The 22,943-nt window shown below is 43.8% G+C and overlaps 2 protein-coding genes across 2 annotated transcripts; both read left to right on the top strand.

Moving 5' to 3' along the window:
- Nucleotides 1-10,081: 10,081 nt before the first annotated feature.
- LOC146389436 (uncharacterized) lies at nt 10,082-14,738 on the top strand. Its single transcript, XM_084914480.1, has 5 exons — nt 10,082-10,239; nt 13,320-13,361; nt 13,833-14,111; nt 14,192-14,422; nt 14,518-14,738. Exons 1-5 carry the CDS (start codon nt 10,185-10,187, stop codon nt 14,736-14,738), a joined length of 828 nt encoding a protein of 275 aa, XP_084770606.1. The 5' UTR covers nt 10,082-10,184.
- Nucleotides 14,739-16,701: 1,963 nt separating this feature from the next.
- LOC146389435 (uncharacterized) lies at nt 16,702-19,697 on the top strand. Its single transcript, XM_084914468.1, has 5 exons — nt 16,702-16,795; nt 16,912-16,980; nt 17,140-17,169; nt 17,253-17,294; nt 19,130-19,697. Exons 1-5 carry the CDS (start codon nt 16,702-16,704, stop codon nt 19,327-19,329), a joined length of 435 nt encoding a protein of 144 aa, XP_084770594.1. The 3' UTR covers nt 19,330-19,697.
- Nucleotides 19,698-22,943: the final 3,246 nt, after the last annotated feature.

Here is a 22,943-nt window from a genome sequence, read left to right as displayed (position 1 = left end):
ATGTCATGTTCCACAATGTCCGTTCTACCAGGATTTTCACTGAACACATCTAATTTACACAGGTTTCTCACCTGAGCCTGTCTTTCCTCGGGAAGATGGTTGAGATCCAGGTCCTGAGGAGTGGGTTTTGGCAGATACTGATCATCCACTTCCTCCTCCTCCGAAACCTCCCGGATCAGAAAGACATCTGCTTTTGGTCTCTCCACCCATTCCTTAAGCAGGTTAATGTGCAGTACTCTGCTGGAGCGGGGCTGATCTGGAATAGCGACCTTATAGGTTGTTTGTCCAAGTTTCTTTTGGATCTCATATGGCCCTTGCCACTTTGCTAACAGCTTACTGTCATCACTTGGAAGAAGCACCAGAACCTTCTCACCAGGACTGAAGGATCTTTGCCGAGCTGACTGGTCGTACCAGGCCTTCTGGTGCTGCTGTGCTTCTGCTTTGTGGGCTTGGGCCAGCTCCGTCATCTTCTCCAACCGTTCCCGCATCTGGACAACATAAGAGACAACATTGACAGCCTGTGATCTTTCTTGGTCACCCTCCCAAGTCTCCCTTAGAAGAGACAAGGGGCCTCGTACCTCATGGCCATACAATAGTTCGAAAGGTGAAAAACCTGTAGAAGCCTGGGGTACTTCTCTATATGCAAAGAGGAGGTAGGGCAGCCACTGATCCCAGTCTGTACCAGTTTCATTGACAAATTTGCGTAACATTTGTTTCAGGGTCTGATTGAAGCGCTCTGTTAGGCCATCTGTCTGAGGGTGGTATGGCGTTGTCCTCAGGCTCTTAATCCCAAGGAGCTGGTACACCTGCTTCAACAAAGTGGACATAAAGTTAGTGCCACGGTCAGTAAGAATCTCACGAGGAAAACCAACCCTTGAGAAGAACTGTATGAGACAGAGGGCGACTGCTTTGGCTTTTATTGATCTCAAAGGAAAGACCTCTGGATACTTTGTAGCGTAATCTGTCACAACAAGCATGTAACGGTTGCCTGCCTTGCTTCTTTCTAGAGGACCAACAATGTCCATTCCTAGCCGTTCAAATGGAGTGCTGATAATTGGTAGAGACTGGAGAGGAGCTCTGGAGGGGATTTTAAGAGAAGACTTCTGGCACTGAGGGCAGCTTTTACAGAACAGTGTCACATCCGAGCGCACTCCAGGCCAATGAAAATATTTTCTAATGCGGGCCATGGTTTTGTGCTTTCCCAAGTGGCCAGCCCATGGAATGGAGTGTCCCAAGGAGAGCACCACCTTCTGGACTGCTCTAGGAACCACCAACTGCAATGCTGAACCCTGCTGACGATACAGAATGCCATCTTTCAGCAGAAACTCCCCCCTGCTGTTCAAATCTTGCTTAGTTCCTTGGTTCCTCTCTGCAGCTTTCTGGAACAGAGATGTTAGAGATGGATCGTCATGTTGCATTTCAATAATATTAACAGGGATTTTAAAACCCAAAGGTAACTCAGGCTCTGTGCTAGGAGCTGATCGAACAGCAGTATGTAGAAACTTCTCTTGCCTTCTCTGTCCACGTGACTTATGAGACTTCCCGGGTGCAGTCTCTATGTCCGCATCATAGAAGGGCAAGGCACGGAGTGGGTGTAGGGACTCCTTTCTTCTTAGCTTGAGCTCTTGTTACTGCAACATTGCATTTATGACTAGGATTCAGCAAGTCAAACAACACAGGCAGATCTCGACCCAGCACTACTGGAAATGGCAGATTCTCTGCAACACCAATATTTAGAATATACGTTTGTCCTTGTACCTTGATGTACAGATCTGCTGTTGGATATGACCTCTCATCTCCATGAATGCAGCAAACAGGGATTCTCTCCACATTATTAACTTTATTTGCGGGAACGAAGTCTCGGTGCACAAGAGTCTGAGTGCTTCCTGAGTCAACCAGGGCCTTTAATGGTTTCCCATCAACCTCAACTAAGGTCATTTTGAAACCAGTCTCAAACTCCACTTTAGGCTCCACACTTTGTCGGGGCACAAAACACATCTGAGTTATTTTTGTAGAATTCTTTGGGCACATCGGTTTTGTGTGGCCCTCCATCCCACACAAATAACAAATCACAGTCTTGGGTGGAGGTCTTGACGGCATATTGACAGACTGGCTCTTTGGAGGTTTACTCACCCCTGCTTTCTGGTAGTGAGGGACAGATTTTGAACCATCTCTCATTTTCCATGCTGTGTGGCTCCATGGCTGTCCTTTTCTCCGTGCCGCCACAAACACATCAGCCAGCTCTGCAGCTCCCGCTGCAGAGTTTGGATTGCGTTCTTTAATCCATATCTGTAACTCAGGAGACAGCATTCTCAAGTATTGTTCTAAAATTAATATTTCACTAACCTCATGCACCGTTTTTCCTTTTGGCTTTACCCACTTCTCATATAACTCTTTCAATCTTGCATATAGTTCTTTTGGATTCTCATCAGGTTTTACCTCCAGCGAACGGAATCTCAGTCTATATGTCTCAGGATTAATGTCATATTTTTGAAGAATAGCTGCTTTAACTTTGTCATAGTCTAGAGAGTCATCCATATGAACATACGCAGCTCTTGCTTTGCCAGTGAGTAAAGGAATCAGATGAAAAACCCAGTCCATTTTTTGCCACCGGCAAACTACAGCCATGCGTTCAAATGTTGTTAAAAAATGTTCAATATCATCCTCCTCTGTCAATTTTTCCAGCCTGGGTTCATAAAAGCGAGACTGACCTGATTGAGAATGTATTTGCTCATTACTGGAGCCAGCACAGGGAGGATCCTCCTCTTCAAAGGACTCTACCTCTGGTTGTTCAGGTTCCTCCATTTGAGGCTCAGGGCCCGGGGAGGTACGAGCTTGCACTTCTACCTGCAACAGCTGAAACTGATGTTGTAGTGCTCTAAAGCGCTGTTCCTGGCGGGTAAACTCCTCCCTTCTTCTTGCTTCCTGGGCCTCCTGCTGACCCATATGAGAATGAAGGATGGAAATCAGTTCTGACATTGTCGGTTCCTTACCTTGGCTCTCAGTACTATCCACCCCTCCAGAGGCTCCATTTTCCTCTCCTCCTTCTACTTGCTCTACCACTCCAACTGGCTGGTTTTGACAATCTCCTTTTGCTCCTCTGCCACTCCTTCCCATTCTGTGCATGGCTTGATAAGTGAAGAGGGGAAAAAAAAGAGAAAAAAAATCCTGTGCCTTCAACTGCTGATCCCACTCCTGACACCACTTGTGATGGACCGAGCAGTGAAGGGAACTTAGGCACAGGTTAAAGTCCAAAAAAATGATTTTTTATTTAACCCAAAAAACATAATTGGTTAACTCATGCAAAAAGAATCAAAATCTTGGGCCCATAAAAGAGGTCAAAATAACAAAACTACTCAAAGTTGACAGCACAACTGATAACTCAAACAAACTGACCTAACTTAACGAGACAAAGGGGAAACTTAAATAGTGACTGATCAGCCCACAAAAACAGGAGAAGGGGTAAAACACACAAAACCTAACTAAACCAAACATAATGAACTCCAATTCCCCCCCATGGTCCTGAGTTATGGCATGAACCAATTTGCAGTCTTCCTTTAAAGCTCGCTCCGCCCCTTTTCCACCTCTTGGCTCCTTAATCAAGGGACTGGAACAGCTGCAACTAAGGCAACTCAGAAAACAAAAAATTAATCATACATAACAGTGTAAACTAAAATGTGCGCACTTATTTTAGAATGCAGTGTTATGTGGATATGTGAATTAACTCTAAACCAAAACCAGTTATTTATTGTCCTGTAAATAAATTCCTATATTTAAAGAAAGAAATGTGAATGCAATGTTACTTATAAGCCTCTACACTAACATGGTGGGTATTACCACTGTGTGGCTGTAAGTGCAGCCATCACAGGAGTAAATAAGAAAACAAGGGAATTGCACATTTCAAGTAATGTGAGTCTATTGCATCGAGTAATTATTCAGCCCCCTGAGTCAATACTTTGTAGAACCACCTTTTGCTGCAGTTACAGCTGCCAGTCTTTTAGGGTCTGTCTCTACCAGCTTTGCACATCTGCAGACTGAAATCTTTGCCCATTCTTCTTTGCAAAACAGCTCCAGCTCAGTCAGATTAGATGGACAGCGTTTGTGAACAGCAGTTTTCAGATCTTGCCACAGATTCTGGATTGGATTTAGATCTGGACTTTGACGGGGTCATTCAAAAAGTTCAAGGGGGCCGAATACTTTTGAAAGCCGCTGTAAACTGTTTTTAAACTGAAATCCTAAAACAACAAAACGTCACAGCATTTAAACCTTTTACACTGAGAAACAAAGAACATGGATTTACACCACCCAGGTCCTGATGGAGGGCCTTTACTGCTGAGGCCAGTAAGAGTGATTGATCCATTTAATTCATTCATCTGTTAAGTTCAAATAGCTGAACACTGAAGCATCACAGACTTGTCCATCTCCACAGAGTTGATCCAGCCCTAACTATATGCTTTAGCAAAAAGGAAAGTTTGAAGCCTAATCTTAGAGATAGTCTCTGTCTCCTGAATCCAAACTGGAAGCTGGTTCCACAGAAGAGGGGCCTGAAAACTGAAGGCTCTGCCTCCCATTCTACTTTTAAATACTCTAGGAACAACAAGTAGGCCTGCAGTGTGAGAGCGAAGTGCTCTAATAGGGTGTGTGTGTGTGTGTCCAGAGTTCAGCTGAGACAGTGTCCTTTGCCCTGCCAGGCTAAGTAAACAGTCTTCCAACCAGCACAGGTGGAAGACTGTTTACTTAGATAGGAAGAACAGTCAATCCACAGTCTGTTATCAGGGTGTTGTTGTTCAGCTCCAGCCTCGAGACCACAGCTGGTGCTGAAGTGGTAGCCACATGAAGTGATGGTGGTTTTTACTTTAGTGTGAACAATTCATATGAATTTCAAAGCTGTTCAACAGTCCGACATTGGTCTCTCAATCGCAGCCTCGAGCTTCTCCAAGATCTTATCCGTGCTGCACTCAATGAGCCCATTTTGAGAACTCACCACTCGTCCCATCGTTTCAATCCCAGCGGGCAGCTTTGTGGGGATTTGAACAGCCGGTTCCGCTTTCTTAATTCTCCGATAAGCCAGGGCCAAGCCAGCTCCGATCAGCAAGAACCCTGTTATCATGGTTCCGAATAGGTAGATATCTTCAGCGTCCTCGATCGACAGTCCTGCCAGGCACACGAGCCTCCAGTTATGCCACCTGTCCATCGTATATCCGGCAGAAAAAGTACCTCCAGGACACTCAGGCTCACCTGAGCCCAGACTTCTCATTGAGAAGTGGGTGTCAGTTGCATTCAGGGACCAGTTGATCAAATCCATAATTCCTCTATTAGGTTTTAGAGAACAGACTGTGAGAGAATGTTCCAGGGAAAAGAGTGAAAAAGTAGACGAGACTAGACAAGGACACAGAAGCTAAGGAGGGAAGATAAGGGAAGGGAGAGGAGAAAAGTGCGACCGCCTTCGCCAAGAGCCAGAAGAGAGAGGATGGGACGGTCTAGCTCAGGTTGCCTGGCAACCATGATACTAACAGCTGGAAACGTTTCATACAGCTTTGTTTGACAGAAATGAAGGAGAAAAAATGTTTTTTTGTTCATTCATCTTTTAATGACATCACTTTGATTATTTGAGTATTACAATAACAATTAGCCAATGTTGTTAATGAGAGTGAAACAATTCAAATAATATCTTTGGGGTCTGGTTTGATGAGGACCAGTCCTTTCCTTTTTTCCTCTTCCAGTCTGTTTGCCTCTCAGAGCCACTGTCAGGCTGTTTTTATGCTCACCATGTTGCTGGTGGCTCATTGGTCGGTCATGCACTTCTTAACTCTTGTAGCTTTGTGCGTCCTGTCATATTCTCCTATGTTGTAGGATGCTAACAGTGTGTATAAATGACTACATGTGCGTCATAATGGTGCAGCAGGTATATTTACAGATTCAGGTTTCAGCCTCTGCCTTTGACTGAAAGGTGATAAAGTGTGAAGGATAAATGTTTACTCGTCATCTTAGGGTTCTTCTTTTAAACACTCAGACTGTGTCCAACCATGGACCTGATCACTGATCTATGTACAGAGTCATAAAGCTGATGTTTGCAGTGTGAAAACGTCTTTAAGAACATTTGTCAGCCTCATCAGCTTCCTCTCTATCAGCCCTGCAGTATTTTTGGCCTCCCATCTCCCCTCTGCATCACTTCTTCTTTGTGTGGTTTCCTGCTGATCTGAGGACAGCTGTCCTTATTTTAACTGTGAGTTTCGGCTCTGTGGGCTCTGCTGACAGACGTCAGGGATTAAACACGATTATATTTAACATTAGTGTAGTGTTTAACAGGGAATCATAGCTGAGTTCATCACATGTTTACACACGTCTTTAAAACACTTCTGTTGGATCCATGAAGGGCTGAGAGGTCACTAACAAACATATCTGTGGTTTGTCCACACTGACCTCAGACCGCCCAGCTCCTGATCGTCGCATTAGTCACATGTCAGAGTCAGTAGCGGTTTTTGATCCGGGCGACACGGGCGGTTGCCCGGGGCGGCATCGTGGTGGGGGGCGGCATCACGGGCATCGGCAAAAAAAAACAAAAAAACCTCATGCTGCCCCGACATCAGCCAGCGCATATTGGGAATGGTACAGGCACCGATCGGTTTTCTATCGCCCATTTGCTGGGAGTAAGGGCGCCCTCCGTTTGCGAGGTGCGCCTGCTGCTTGCAGCACAGGGAGGAGAGGGCGGGGCGGCGGGGGATTCTCTGACCGGCTGGAGCGACATCTAATAACCAGCTCGCTAAATAAAACAAAATAAAAACAAAACAACAAACACAAAAACACCAGACATCATGATACAGACTTATAATTCGCACCGATGTTTTTTCGAAATTCTGTACACGAAAGGTGAGCGCGAGAGCCCTCGGTGCGCCTGCTCGCTGCTGAAGTCAAAGTAAACTTTATTGTCATCTCCGCTACATACAGTCCAGTATATAGAGAGACGAGACGACGAGGCTCCAGTTACAGCAGTGCAAGGAAACAAACAATAAATATAAGAAGAGTAAGAAAATAAATATACACTTCAGGACCAGGAGTAAAGGATCAATAACAATTTAAAATTTACAGTTTGATGATTTAAAGTCTCACACACAACCCGTCGAAAGGGGAGGGGGGCTGCTGCTTCCAAATAGAGAACATTTCATTTATAATGTTGTAAATCCAAGCCCATTATGTATTCATGATCTGAATCCTGGGTTGTGTGAAATCTCAGAAATAAACCCTAGACAAAGCATATCTGTGAACTAAGGTGTAGGTGTGTTAGGTTATGTTGTGGTGATCCTCGGGTTGAGGGATGGGTGTTCATACTGGAGTGCAAAATTAAAACCAATGGAAGATGGACAAGAAAAGTTCAAAGCCATCAGGTCCTCAGTTTAGAAAAAAGAGAAAAGAAGAGGAGGAGAAACGAGCAAAAGATGCAGGTAAGCAGATGTGTGATTGGATAATGGCAGCTCATCCTGAAACAATCAGAATCAGAATACTTTATTAATCCCTGAGGAAATAATGTGGGTTACAGTTGCTCCAAGAAGAAATGGTAAAAATATTAACAGTAGTCAGTTTCAATTGTTGATTTGTTGTCTTCATATGTGTGTGTGTGTGTTTCTCTGGTGAAATTCAGTATGGTTCCGACAAGTTTTATGGTGATGTACAATCCTTAATATGTTTTATGTGTGTGTGTGTGTGGAGGGGGGGGGGGGGGGGGGGGGGGCTCCTTACATCACACAGTGTGGTTTATTTACATTGCTTCAGGGTTTCAGACGTCACAGAGCTACTCTGACAGCTAATCCAGGAGCTAATCCAAAAGTTAACCCAAAGGTAATCTCTTTGCTAATATAATGTGTATGTGCTAATCAGTGAGCGAACAGGAAAGACAAAAGTAGTGAGGAAATGGATTTGTAAATGAGGAATTTAAATGTCAGACACCAAGCTTTGTTTTTTTTTTTAATATTCATTTATTTCTCTGTTCTTAATTGTATTTTAAACAATTCCATCCGTCTTCTTCCACATATCCGGGGCCGGATCACGGGGGCCAGCTGAGAGACATGGGGGTGTCCAAATTCATGGGCTGCCTGAGGCCGCATTTGTAGACCGATTACGTCACAGCGACGCGCCGAAGGCTGTCCAAATTCGTAGACTCCTCCGAATGCAGCCGACAAATGCGTCCTCCTTTTCCCCGAATCTGAAGGATGGGTCTGGTGTGTCCTTCGTGGGCCACCATATCCCAGAATTCATAGCGCGGCCCAGCCAAACTCCAGTTACCGGCAATGGCGGCCGCTACTAAGTTTTAAAATTACTCTTACTAATCTTTCTGGTTCACAATATAAATGCTTAACATATTAGGTTTGTGAATTTGCATCGACTTGTATTATTTATTTAAACAATCTTCGTAAAAAGTGCCCGTAAACTAGCTTGTATGGTGGGTCCCGCGGTTTTTCATCACCGCTTAAATGCAGCTAATTTTTATTTTCTATTTTTCTAATGGACAAAGACATTTGGAGGTGTGTCATAAATTATTTATCTGTATGTGAAACATGAGAGAAACTGTGTTTTAAAAACATTTCCTCAGCAGACATAGTCTCCACTGTAGTATGGAGAATATCCTGCTGATCACATGTACAGATCCCACATTAGGGACTCCACACACAGTGTCCATAAAGCTTTAACTAACCCTCTGTCATGGCAGGGTAATAGTGGGATGGACCCACAAACAGACACTAGAGAGAGCAGCTGAAGTTTTAAACACAAAGCCAGCCTTTTATTGATAACACAAAGCGAACGGGAACAAAACTCAATTAAAGCCTAAACTGGAATGACTGACTATTAAACAGTGACATGAACACAACTCTGCACAGGTGTGTGAGAAAAACTCTGAAGAACATGAACATGAATATAAGCTGAGCATCGTGAAAGGCTTAATCCTGACGTGACGTGTTAGGAGGAGGACAGACGAGCTGAACAAAACAGAGGACTTAAATAAAGGGGAAGTGGAAACACCTGGCAAACAGCTGACACAAATGGACATGACGACATCACAGGAGAAGAGTAAAACTCAACACACAGAACAAAGAAACACAACATCGTCGGAGACGAGCCCCATCAGAGTGGAGTCGTCTGCAGATTTGATGATGATGTTGATGATGCATGGGGTGCAGTCACTGGTGTAGATGGTGTATGGGAGAGGACTCAGCACACACCCCTGTGGTAAAGTCAATCTTTATTGTCACATGCAAAGTTACGCATTACATGTTGCATGTTACACGTACAATTACTTGCAGTGAAACTGGACCCCTACTGACCACACATACATAGCACAAACATTCACATAGTGAAGACAGGTCGGAGAGAGGTGGAATGGTAGGAAAAACAAAGGAAATTACCCACATCAGGTACAAGAGGAGAAAAACAGAACTCAAACTGAAATCCTATGGGAGGCAGTTTATTGCTCTGAACACACAGTGAACCTGCTGTTCTTGGAGGCTAAATGTGTGGGGCTGTGCTCACAGGAGGCTGTGGGCAGTGTGCATGGTGGGGTGTCTGCAGTTCTCTGGAAGCGGGAAGTTCCTCTGCTAATGAGATGTCCATGTTATCTGTATTTGTCCCGTTGCCTTTGTAGTTGGTGGTGTGCTTCAGGCCCTCCCATACCCTTCTGGAGTCGTCATCAGAGAGGAGATCTGATAGCTTGTTGGAATAGTCCAGTTTTGCTGCTCTGATGCCTTTTTAAGGTCTGCTCTTGCTCTGCTGTACATGTGCTGGTCCCCAGATTTGTATGTAGAGCTGCCTTTAACATGCCTGAAGCGCTTTTCTGTGGTGACAGTGTCCATGCAGTGTTTGATGTAACCCAGCACTGCGGTTTTGAGTCTCTAGGTCATCCTGTTCAGAGACACGCTGTGAGCGCAAAACAGTCCTGCAGCTGAGCTTCCTCAGAAAAGGTGTTAATGGTTCTGATGGTGGGCTTTGTCCTTTTCCTGAGTGGTGTGTATGCCGGGACAGTGATGAACTTTAGCTTGGTACATGATAACTACAGGCTGCGGCGCAGTAAAGTAAGCCCCGCCCTCACCAACCACACAGTGTGGCCACATGGAGCTCAGCCAGTGAAACACTTCATGTGTTAAACTTGTTAAAGGGGAAGTGATGAAGCTGAAGGCGTCTCTCTGCTCAGACTGATGTTCAGCCGTCATCCAGACACGATGAAGACTCCGTGTGTCTCTCTGCTCCTCGGTGAGTCAAACTCAGAGCTGCTGCTCATTTATTCATCAGCATTAAACTGAAGGGAACCTCTGCTACACACAGCCGGGAATGTGGGGAACTGTGATGCAGGACAGAGACACAGACACTAAATCCACACTGTGAAGTCTCATCAGCTCCCAGAACTAAAAAAAACTAATAAACTTGTTGCCTCAAAAAAACAGAGTAAAGCTTAAGATGATTATATTAGGACAACTTATTCATTAAGTGTAGAGTTCTAAGAATAACGTGATGATTCTGACTGTGTAACACTGATTGTTCACCCACTGACAAACATGAAGTTCTGCTACATTAAAAAACAACTTGCAGTAACTTATATTAATATAAGACTGTATGCAAATGTGATCCAAAGAGAATAATTAACAACACTTCTTGTAATGGTGTTTAAATCAGCCCAACGTTTATTTTGAAATGTAAAACAATAGAACAGCCAACATCCTGGACGCTGTTCTGCTGAACAACAACAGTTATGCTGTCATCATTGTTATAATCTTACAATGAAACAACGTCTCAGATTTAATTATTCTTATTAGTAGTTTATTATTATTAGTTTATTATTATTAGTTTATTATTATTAGTTTAGGCTTTCAACAAGTTTGTTTGTAGTTACATGACTTCTATAATCAAAATAAAATGTATTTATTGTTCAGTCTGCAGATCAAACAACACATTTGTTTTTCATTCAAACACAGGAGCTGGAATGTTGTAATGTTTTAAGGATGCTTGTTTCCAGTCCAGGCATCACTGCCTGAATGACTGTCATGGATCCAGGTGATCCAAATGTGTGTGTGTGTGTGTGTGTGTGTGTGTGCGTGCGCACGTGTATCTGTAATGATCATGTAAACCAGGTGTATTAAATTAAAGTTTAAAGAGGTCGTGTCAGAGACGATGTCTTGAAGCTAAAGTCCAGAGGATCAACATAAATACACAGATGCAGACGTGTACAGGGAGTGCAGAATTATTAGGCAAATGAGTATTTTGTCCACATCATCCTCTTCATGCATGTTGTCTTACTCCAAGCTGTATAGGCTCGAAAGCCTACTACCAATTAAGCATATTAGGTGATGTGCATCTCTGTAATGAGAAGGGGTGTGGTCTAATGACATCAACACCCTATATCAGGTGTGCATAATTATTAGGCAACGTCCTTTCCTTTGGCAAAATGAGTCAAAAGAAGGACTTGACAGGCTCAGAAAAGTCAAAAATAGTGAGATATCTTGCAGAGGGATGCAGCAGTCTCAAAATTGCAAAGCTTCTGAAGCGTGATCATCGAACAATCAAGCGTTTCATTCAAAATAGTCAACAGGGTCGCAAGAAGCGTGTGGAAAAACCAAGGCGCAAAATAACTGCCCATGAACTGAGAAAAGTCAAGCGTGCAGCTGCCAACATGCCACTTGCCACCAGTTTGGCCATATTTCAGAGCTGCAACATCACTGGAGTGCCCAAAAGCACAAGGTGTGCAATACTCAGAGACATGGCCAAGGTAAGAAAGGCTGAAAGACGACCACCACTGAACAAGACACACAAGCTGAAACGTCAAGACTGGGCCAAGAAATATCTCAAGACTGGTTTTTCTAAGGTTTTATGGACTGATGAAATGAGAGTGAGTCTTGATGGGCCAGATGGATGGGCCCGTGGCTGGATTGGTAAAGGGCAGAGAGCTCCAGTCCGACTCAGACGCCAGCAAGGTGGAGGTGGAGTACTGGTTTGGGCTGGTATCATCAAAGATGAGCTTGTGGGGCCTTTTGGGGTTGAGGATGGAGTCAAGCTCAACTCCCAGTCCTACTGCCAGTTTCTGGAAGACACCTTCTTCAAGCAGTGGTACAGGAAGAAGTCTGCATCCTTCAAGAAAAACATGATTTTCATGCAGGACAATGCTCCATCACACGCGTCCAAGTACTCCACAGCGTGGCTGGCAAGAAAGGGTATAAAAGAAGAAAAACTAATGACATGGCCTCCTTGTTCACCTGATCTGAACCCCATTGAGAACCTGTGGTCCATCATCAAATGTGAGATTTACAAGGAGGGAAAACAGTACACCTCTCTGAACAGTGTCTGGGAGGCTGTGGTTGCTGCTGCACGCAATGTTGATGGTGAACAGATCAAAACACTGACAGAATCCATGGATGGCAGGCTTTTGAGTGTCCTTGCAAAGAAAGGTGGCTATATTGGTCGCTGATTTGTTTTTGTTTTGTTTTTGAATGTCAGAAATGTATATTTGTGAATGTGGAGATGTTATATTGGTTTCACTGGTAAAAATAAATCATTGAAATGGGTATATATTTGTTTTTTGTTAAGTTGCCTAATAATTCTGCACAGTAATAGTCACCTGCACACACAGATATCCCCCTAAAATAGCTAAAACTAAAAACAAACTAAAAACTACTTCCAAAAACATTCAGCTTTGATATTAATGAGTTTTTTGGGTTCATTGAGAACATGGTTGTTGTTCAATAATAAAATTATTCCTCAAAAATACAACTTGCCTAATAATTCTGCACTCCCTGTAGATGCAACATAGAAGTAAACACGCATGTAAGACTGTTCATAAGCATGATGCTCCATTTTAACATAACACAATGTGATGCATGTTCAAAGGGAGATAAAAAAAAAGAGAAAGAACTTGAACTTCCTCTTTTCTGTTTCACACACTGACTGTGTCTCAGTTATACTGGTAACACATCTCAACCACAGTTTCCACTCTCCTGTGCTTTTGCACGTTTCTGCTCTGTCAGTAAACTGAGCTCTAGCTTGTGCTGCCAGGATTTTAACCCTGGCTGACCCTGAGCTGGGAACCATATTTAGCTGTGATTATGTTGAGTGTGGAGAAAAGTGCTTTAGTGTGTGGAGCCAAACATGGTGACGATGCTCAGAGTCAAAGCTGAGAAACTCGTCTCAGTGGTGGAAGGTCACCTCTTACAAGCTTCAGGTCCACGTTAGTCACATCAGCTGACTGCAGGTTGGAAAATCTGATTTGGTTGTTGGTTTGGATCTGACAGGGTCTGCTTGTTTGTGACCTCTGACCTTTAGTGACCTCTGTCCTCCTGTTGCAGGTGTGTGTGTGCTGCTGCTGTCTGCACCGACTGTTTCTGCAGGTGAGTTGATGACGTGAAAACAATCAGTGAGACTCCAACAAGAACACAAGTACACTTTGTGTGTGTGTGTGTGTGTGTGTGTGTGTGTGTGTCTGTGTGTGTGTGTGTGTGTGTGTGTCTGTGTGTCTGTGTGTGTGTGTGTGTGTGTGTCTGTGTGTGTGTGTGTGTGTGTGTGTCTGTGTGTGTGTGTGTGTGTGTGTCTGTGTGTGTGTCTGTGTGTGTGTGTGTGTGTGTGTGTCTGTGTGTGTGTGTGTGTGTGTGTCTGTGTCTGTGTGTGTGTGTGTGTGTGTGTGTCTGTGTGTCTGTGTGTGTGTGTGTGTGTGTGTGTGTGTGTCTGTGTGTCTGTGTGTGTGTGTGTGTCTGTGTGTGTGTGTGTGTGTGTGTGTGTGTGTGTGTGTGTCTGTGTCTGTGTGTGTGTGTGTGTGTGTCTGTGTGTATGTGTGTGTGTGTGTGTGTGTGTGTGTCCTCCAGTGTCTCTGTCTGTCAGTCCAAACCTTCAGCAGGTCTTCAGAGGATCTTCTTCAGTGTCTCTGAGTTGTGTTGATGATGGACAGACAGCTGATGGATGGACAGTGAAGAGGACCAGAGGAGGACTCACTGAGGACTGTGGAGCAGCTGCAGGCTTTGGGAGGCTTCTTGGTTCCTACTGTGTTGTGGATCTTTCTGCTCCCAGTGAAACCTTCTGGTGTGAGGACTCCTCTGGACAGCAGAGTGACAGCGTCTCCTTCAGTGTCCAATCAGACACTACAGGTGAGACGTTCCAGCTGTGTCTCTGTCTCTGTGTGACTCTGCTCTCATTAACTCTGTTTGTCTCTGATGGTCTGATGAAGCTGTCATCCTGGAGATCCCTGCACTTCCTGTGAGGACAGGAAGTGATGTCATTCTGCGCTGCAGACAGAGGAATGGTGCCACAGTCGCAGCTTATTTCTTCATCAAAGGAAGTTCTGTTGGTCATAAACCAGAGCACATCATCACTAACATCACGCAGGCTGATGAAGGTCTCTACTCATGTTCTACTGATCAGAGTGGAAAGTCTCCTCGGAGCTCTCTGAGGGTCAGAGGTCAGAACACTGACATCACTTCCTGTTTAAAAGCTGATGTAACATTGTGACCTGATAATAAACTGACTGAACCATCTTCATCATCTCTCCTGCAGATCCTCCTACAATCATCCATCCTCCTCCCTCTCACTGTCCTCCTCCTCCAAGAACCTCCACAAACGTTGCTCCTCCTGTAGAAACTCCTTTTACTCGTCCTCCCTCTCTCCTGGTCCCAGTTGTAGCAGGTCTGCTCTCTGGGGTTCTCCTGGTTCTGGTTCTGGGTGGAGTTCTGTTCCTCTGCAGTAAACTAAAAGGTGATAAACCTGCACAGAAGTAAAAGTCTTGTTCCTTTATCGCTTAAAGCTGACGAGAGCAGCCGCGCTCCCATCAACTCTTTTAAAACCAGCTGCCTCCCTGTTCCCGCTCTACCACACCCACCCACACACGCAGGGCTTGGGGTGCAGGTGTGTCACCAGGGTGCAGGGGAGGCACTCCCCCTCTGTCCCCTTCTGGCCGCCTGTGCCTCAATTTTATTGTGCAACCTAGACATCCACATTACTCACACTCTCACATAACACATACATATAGGGCCTTGGGGGTGGGCACGTTTTACAGCATCCAGAGGATGGTCGTTGTACTCCAACCCACCTCTGGCGCTGGTGCCCTACCCTCAATTTTAAATGCATTTAGACACTGAGGGTTTTCGGGAGGAGCCGTGCTGCTCTCTGAGAGGAAGCTAGTACCATGCTCTCCTGAGTTTTAAATGCACTTTAGAACAGCACACAGCAACACTACATATGAGCGGGCGTAGGGAGGTTTGGGGTCTTCACTCACCCCGGTTCTGTTAGCCGTCAGGGCTGGGGGGCTGGGAGGAGGTGCTGGCCGTCGGATTGGGGTCTAGGATGCGGGGCCTCCCTGCTACTGCAGATAAGGAGGTGGTCCGCTTGCCTCCACCCTAGAGAGAAGGGTTACATCTCCTGGCTTGCCCCTCTGAGGGCGGGGGTACCTGGACCTGGGATATAGAGTATGTTTGGGGAGTGCGACTGTCTGTGCAGTGTCTATTTGTGTCTGTCTACACGTTGGGTGAGTGCCGAGTATTTGGTTGTGCATATGGGGGTGGGAATGCACGTCTGTGTCCGCGTGTGCCTGTTCGTCTGTGTCTATATGTCAGGTTGGGTCTTAGACTCAACCTCTCTGGGGACATCTCAGGCCCTCTAAAGTACGGAGGCCTATCTCCCCTCACCACACTCCCTGCCGGTGGCTGATGCCCTCAGACGTTGGTGTGTTGGTGGTCCTTGTCGACTGGGGCTGTGTGCTCATGTATATACCGGCTCACTCCTGGTGGCCGATTGGCGGGGCCTGGCGCCTGTGGCCCGGCTGGGCCACTTCCGGGGGGTGGGATGCCCTCAGGCCTCTGGCCTCTGGGCCTGAAGCTCGGTCCTCTCTGGCACAGCTGGCTGCCGGCAGAGCCCGCGGGCACGCCACTGCAACCCCCTCTGGCCTCTGCTCCGTAGCTGCTGGGTGACCTCTCGTTTGGGGCTCTACTCAGCTCTTCCCAGGAGGGTGGCACGGTTCCCCCCCTTTTGGTGGTCCTCCTCGGGTCCTCATACTCTGGGGCCTCTGGATGTCTGGGGTCTGGATCTCCTCCATACCTGCTTCATACCCTGGTGGACGGGGCTATGGCTCCCTACACTCCCTAGCAGATCGTTACATGGAGAAACCTTTGGAATACAAGCATGCTGATCCACACAGGTGTGCACACAGGTGTACACACGGGTGTTCACAGACGCGGACTACACCTTTCTTGGCTGCTGCCTCAAAGCACATTGTGCGCTGTCTATCTTGCGTGCTGCACAATATCGTTTATTATTTAGTATCTACTGTTATCTACTGCTAGCTAGTTTATTGTGATGGTGCTGTTTTTATTATGTTGCTCTTTGTTGTTTGCTTTCTCTTCTGTTTTTTTTCTCCATACAGGTGATCCAGGTGTTTTGTTTGTTTTTTTCTTTCTTCCCCACTTTCTCACCGTCTCTTCTCCCCTCTGGTTTTTTTTCTCTCCCTCTCTTTCTTTCATTCTTTCTCCCTGTCCTATCCCCCAGTCACGTCTGTCCCGTTTGTAGCAACCGAAAATAAAATAAATACATAAATATAATAAAGGTCAATCAAGGCCATGATGATCCACTTGGTAAAATAAATCCGCTTGGCATCTTTCTTGGCCTTAAGACAACAATTCTGATGGCTAAAGATCCAAACGGGAAAAAAAACAACAAACTTCTGCTGCAGGATGAGTTGGAACAATAATGTTTGTGCGTCTGAAAACAGAGGAGTTGTGTTTACACATCACACATTCAGCTGGTCCCAGGTTTCCTGCCACTCATGTGTCTGCAGGAACAAGTTCACAGCACTTCCTACTGTCTAACAAACACCATCACGCTGTCAGCACGAACCATCACATGAGTTCGATGTGCACCATTACTCTTCCTGTGCTGATGTATCTCTGTGTGATGTAGGAGGTCGGGGAGCAGAGCTGTGGAGCTGTGGAGGTGACGGCTGTCTGAGACGGAGCGTCTGCCTCTGCTGTGAGTCTCCTTCATGTTTCTCCACATGTATTATCTGTGTTTCCACCACTGGAGGGCGCTGTGGGTTATTGATGTGTGGGAACAGTAACCAATCACTGCAGTCTGAATGCTTCTCTTCGGTCATGTGACCATTTGATCTCTGATCAGTGTGTTCTTCAGTTTCAGGCCTGTTTCTGCTGACTGCTGCAGGTGAGCTGATGTTCCTACACCTGTCTGTCCTCATCATGACCTCTGACCTTTGGTGATGTTTAGTGACCTCTGTCCTGTTGCAGGTGTGTGTGTGCTGCTGCTGTCTGCTCTGGCTGTTCCTGCAGGTGAGTAGAGGATGAAGAACAAACACTAATAAATGAAGGAGGAGGGAGAAAAGTCCTCTGGAGGAAGAGCCACAGACAGAGTCCTCCTTCATTACTGCTGCACTTAAAAATATTGTTACCACACTCTGCTCCTTAATTGGGAGTCTTTCTTTTTCTTCCTCCCATCTTGTCAGCTGTCAGCACTGCAGTGTTTACCACCTGGAATGCACAGAGCTGATTGGCCGAGTAGTATCCCGTGGGATGCTGAGCCACTACTGTAAAGACCAGAAAGCTGTACCAGTTAAAACAGAAGTGGCCTCTCAGGTTTTGAATCTGTTTTGGTTGCAGGTCCAAGCCTGTGTGGGACAGCCTCTGGGTCTGGACCCAGAGCACAGTCCACCTGTTAGTGTCTTAAAGCCTGTTTGAGTTCACACAGTGTAATATTCCCACAGAGATTTTCTAGTCTTACTGACCACTCAAAGTGTTTGGACTACAGGTCCCACTCATATCTGCTTCACACCCACAGCTAATTTAAAATCAGCAGGTAACCAACCTGTGGTCACGTCTTCGGACTGTGGGAGCAAACTGGAGAACCCACAGAGAGAACATACTAAAGATGGCACGATACCACTTTATGTCCGATACCGATATCATAAATTTGGATATCTGCCGATACCGATATGAATCCGATATAGTGTTTTTTTTTATTAATAAAACTGTTTTTAAATATCTTGCTGCTTTTTGTAGAAGTTCATAGTCCAATTTTTTAAAAAAACATAACACTAAAGCTATTCTGCTACACCTGTATTCAGTAAATACACTGCACCCAAAATGTTTCATAGTTCAGCAACACTCATCAAGCTAATAAACCTGCTCCATCCTCCCTATTCTGGTGTTTTAAAAAGTATTAGCAGAAATATTAAACAACCTAACTAATAGGGTTGTAACTCCCTCCAACCTCTGCCTCATGTTGCTTAATCAACATAATCAACTTTAATTCAACAGAAATGCAGACGCACAGATTCAATCTTCCCCAAAGTACTATAGCTTACTAGGGTATATTAGACTTAATAGTTACTATATACAGTAATGGACTTCTATACATTTTACATCAGATTAAAACTTTGGGTGTAAGATTCAGATAATTATTTATTAAAAGCTCGACATTTTAAATGAGAATAAGAAAGAAAAGTATGTCTTTGTGCCCCCTTTTCCCTGTTCATGCCCTATCGGCCCCCCTGGCTAAACTTTGCTAGATCCGCCCCTGCACAGTTACCAGCCGTCAGCTGCGTAGAAAAAGATCCTGGTCTAGAAAGTAATATTAAATAAATTCTAACAACAGCTTATCAAGCTTAAACGTGCTGCTGTTGTTCAGCCGCTGGTTTCCTCTTTCTGGTGCAAAGTTGGCCAAAAACAAACAAGAGAGACGGACTCGCGACAGAAAAGCCGATCAGCTGATCATTGATCAGTTTCATGATTGAAGCAGGAGAGAGAGAGAGAGGCAGTCGCTCCATATATCGGTTGTTAACCGACAGGTCTCACACGCCACAGCCGCTCTATCACGTGATGCACACTGCTCCGACGTGCTGTGGTTATGAGCTGAGTTACGCCATGTCTTAGGGTCAAAGGTCAGAGCTGCACATAGATAACAGGTTATTACTGTGTAAGCATGAAATAATTCATGTGTGATTAGTGTCTGTTAAACACAAACTACAGCACTCTGCAGCAACAATGACACACAATTCAAAGTGTGTGACAAATTGTGTCCAGCTGTGTGTGCACTGAAACAAAAGCAATGTTTAGAAGCAGAAGATTTTATACTCCTGACTCCTCCTCTCTGCTTCCTCGTCCTTCAGCTCCTCCTCCCTCTGAGCTCAGACTCTTCTGCCATCTAGTGGTCTTCTGTCCGTACTGCATCTCCACCGGTCTGCTGCTGTCCGTCTGCTGGAGCAGGAAGAACAAACCAGCCGTCTCCATGGAGATGACCCAGCGTGATGGAGGAGGTCAGGGATTGGACAGAGAGTATGATGATGTCACCACTGAGCATGCCTGTTAGTGTTTAAGCTGCAGATGATGATTTTTCACTGCTGGTAAAGACTTCACTGGTCTTTAACTTCTTCTTCAAACTCTTCCACTGGACTGCTCCACATCAGTTCATAGTTGTTCATATTTGTTGTAAACTGACTTCTCCTCCCACTGTCCCACAGCCATGAATGTTTATGATGGAGCAGCTGCCACAGCCACATTTATGGAGGGTCGGGAGTGCCAACATGAATTAAAGAAATACGCCAATATTTTTTTATTTAAATGTTTCATTAATTCCATTAAAATGTTTCAATTATTTATTTCCAATTTTCATTAATTAATGACAAATTTGAATAATTACAGATTTAATTATTTAACCCTCTGGGTTTGTTAAAATCAGTACCCTTTCAGCTTGTTGGTGGCCAAAGTTGCCTTACCTTACCCCCGATACCATGAACACCTCCATTCACCCATTTCACCTTTGCTGTGATATCAGGTTGCAGTTTAACACAGTGAAAGGATGAAACTTGACATCTTGTTTCTTTCTAGATTACACGTCACAATTCAACACTTACTACTACTACTTCAAAATAAAATAAATAAAATAAAAAGTAAAAATGAAGTCAGAATTTTCTATCACAACATCCTGTTTCTTTATAGATTATACACTACAATAAGGACTTTGCTATTTAAAAAATAAATATATACAATTACTGAGTTCTAATGCAGCATGATTACATTACATTCACATTACAGTTCACGTCACACTGATATAGATAAAAAGTACATGCATGATCATAATATTCTTCTCTGCTGTTTGTTGAAAAGCAAAAGCAGGGTCTGCTCTTCATCCATCAGCTGGTTTAACAACAGAGGCATCGTGTTTCTACTCTGTGCTCCAGTCGGACTCTTTGTACGTCCTGGAGGAGCAGACAGAGGAGAGTCAGGGAGAGCATCATCCAGTCTGGTCTCATAATGACACACATGTAACATCACATGTTCCAGTTTCACACAGAGAAGTGGGCAAAGCTTTGATCCACGTCATGTGATCCCACTCAGCCCTCAGGTGGTCTACACCTGATCATCGTGCAGAGACTGCAGCATCCCTGGACATGAGGACAATATTCCAGAGGAAAGCAGAGACTGCAGGGACAAAGCAGCTGCCTGTCACTATGTTTGTACATGAATCAAACAGGAAGTGCTGCTGTGGTTATCACTGCAGGTTTAATGTCATATTAAACAATAACTGCTCCATACAGTTCATTCATAGATTATTAGTGCTGTGTTAATTACATGTTGATGCATTTTAACAGCAGCATTAGTGACATGATTGGAGTGAACATCCTGCTGTGTGTTGTTGGCTGTGTGCAGTCACAGAGCTCTGGTGGACATGTGGAGTTTGGCTTCAGTGAAACAGTTTTTATATTTCTGTTTGTTTGGAAACCTTTGAAACTGGCTCATCACAAACTTTCAGGGTCGGGAAAAAACAATATTTCTTTTTTTTATTTAGAATTTCACAGAAACAAAGAAGATTTTTTTAAATAAGGAACGTAATATAAAACAACCTATAAGAACAAAAACAAACAAGTAATCAAAAATAAACAAGCGGGTGTACCATTTAGTTAATATACATGTATACACACATATACATCACATACACACACATATGCATACACATATATACACATACACATAGCAGTTCAAAAATATGACGTACAGAATTACAAAGATTCAAAATGTAATGTTTCCATTTATCCCAAATCTCAATAAATGTATCATATTGAAATCTGTTAGAGAAAGTAATTCTTTCCATTTTAAACAACATAAACAGTCTCATGCCAGTCATTTAGTGATGGGATTTTCACACTTAGCCATTTGTTAGTAATAGTCTTTCGGGCAGCCAGACTCAGAATACCATACAACAGCTTGGACTTTTTATCTACATTTACTGAGTATAAATATCCAAACAAAAGTTCATCCCAATTAAAGGGGAGTTGCACACCTAAAATGGTCTGTAAGTGTTGATCCATGGACAAGACCAAAACAAGTGGAAGTGTTTTATTCCTTGGGCCCCACAGTTTCTCCAGCAGCTAGAGTGATTAAAATAATGTTTACTTTGTGCAGGTGTAATAAAAAAACCTACAGAGACTCTTCCAACCAAAACATCTCCATATATTAGAACTAGAAATTCTCCACTGAAAGGCACACTGCTGATACCAGGTGTCATTTGAAATTACCATATTTGTTTCCCTTTCCCAACTTTGTTTAATGTAGATAGTATTTAACTTCTTAACCTCCTGTAAACCCTTGTGCAGTCTAGAAATCACCTTGAGGCCAGGGTCTGCCTGGTAAGCCTTTACAAATATATTCAAAACAGGAAGAGAGAAAAGATCTGTTCTCTTAGGTATAAAGTTATGTAGGTGATGCCTGATTTGAAGAAACCTGAACAAATCTGTATTGCTTAACTGGTATTGATCTTTTACTGATTGGAAGTCCCTAAGAGTTCCCTTATCATAAAACATACAGTATGCCATTAAGCCTTGCCCTGCCCATTTTTTATGTCTCACGTCTAATTTATTAGGTAAAAAATCAAAATCAAAAGCGCACCACTTAAGATCCTGGCCTCTTCATTCCAATCATTCTTCTTAAGAAATTGTAACCAGAGTTTTAAAGGCAAGTTAATCCATTGGTTTCCTTGATTAATTTGTTTTTTAATAAGTGTCACATCCCCTAAGCTTGCCTGAATTGGAAAATCTCTTGAGGCAGCTGTTTCTATTTCTTCCCATCTTGCTTGGCAGTCTTGCACCAACACGCCAGGATCCTCAGTTGAGCTGAAACATAATAATCTTTCAAACATGGGAACCCCAACCCCCCTTTATCTTTAGCCAGCTGGATCATTTGATACTTAATCCATGTTCTTTTCCCTGCCATATGAACCTGGAAATTATTTTGTCCCACTCCTGAAATTGTTTATCAGTTATTTCAACTGGGAGTTTTAGGAACAGATAAAGCATCCTAGGCAAGACGCTCATTTTGACTGTATCATATGGGCAGAAATCTGTGCCATCAGAAACTGAATTTGAATAAGTTAAATTTGAATTTGAATTGCTCGGATTGAATCTGAATTGTAACTTGAATAAATGCTTTTGAAAACTGAATTTGAATTAGTCTAATTTGAAATTGAATTTATGGTTTGAAAATGATCATCACTAAATTGAAATTGAATTTTATATTTTGAAAATGAATTGATTTGCATTGAAACTGCATTTTATCCTTTAAAAATTCAGCTCTCGAATAATTTCAGTTTCACTTCTCACCATTCAGTTTCAGTTCCAAAATTCAGTTTTTTGGAACTTACATCCGGTTCCGGTTCAAGCGCAGATTAATAGAACTACGTTTTACTAGTGGACCGAAAGTGTTACTGACAGGAATCTACAGCATCTTGAGCTAAATTAAGACTTCAGAAGTCATTCGTCATGTCGAATGACCAGCGGATAAACTCTCAGGTTGGTAATAAATGTATTACATGTATAAGAACAAGCGTCATGTTAACAAATGATAGCCGTAAGGTAACTTTTATGCTTATTGTAGCTGTTAGCTAAAAACGCTAATTTAGCGTAGTTTGCCCTGAATTCAGCTTTGACA

The sequence above is a fragment of the Perissodus microlepis genome, chromosome 3 (assembly GCF_051167445.1).
Source record: "Perissodus microlepis isolate ML-2025 ecotype Zambia chromosome 3, ASM5116744v1, whole genome shotgun sequence".
Classification (NCBI taxonomy): Eukaryota; Metazoa; Chordata; class Actinopteri; order Cichliformes; family Cichlidae; genus Perissodus; species Perissodus microlepis.
The sequence above is the reverse complement of the archived record's forward strand: the minus strand, read 5'-3'. Positions and strand labels throughout refer to the sequence as shown.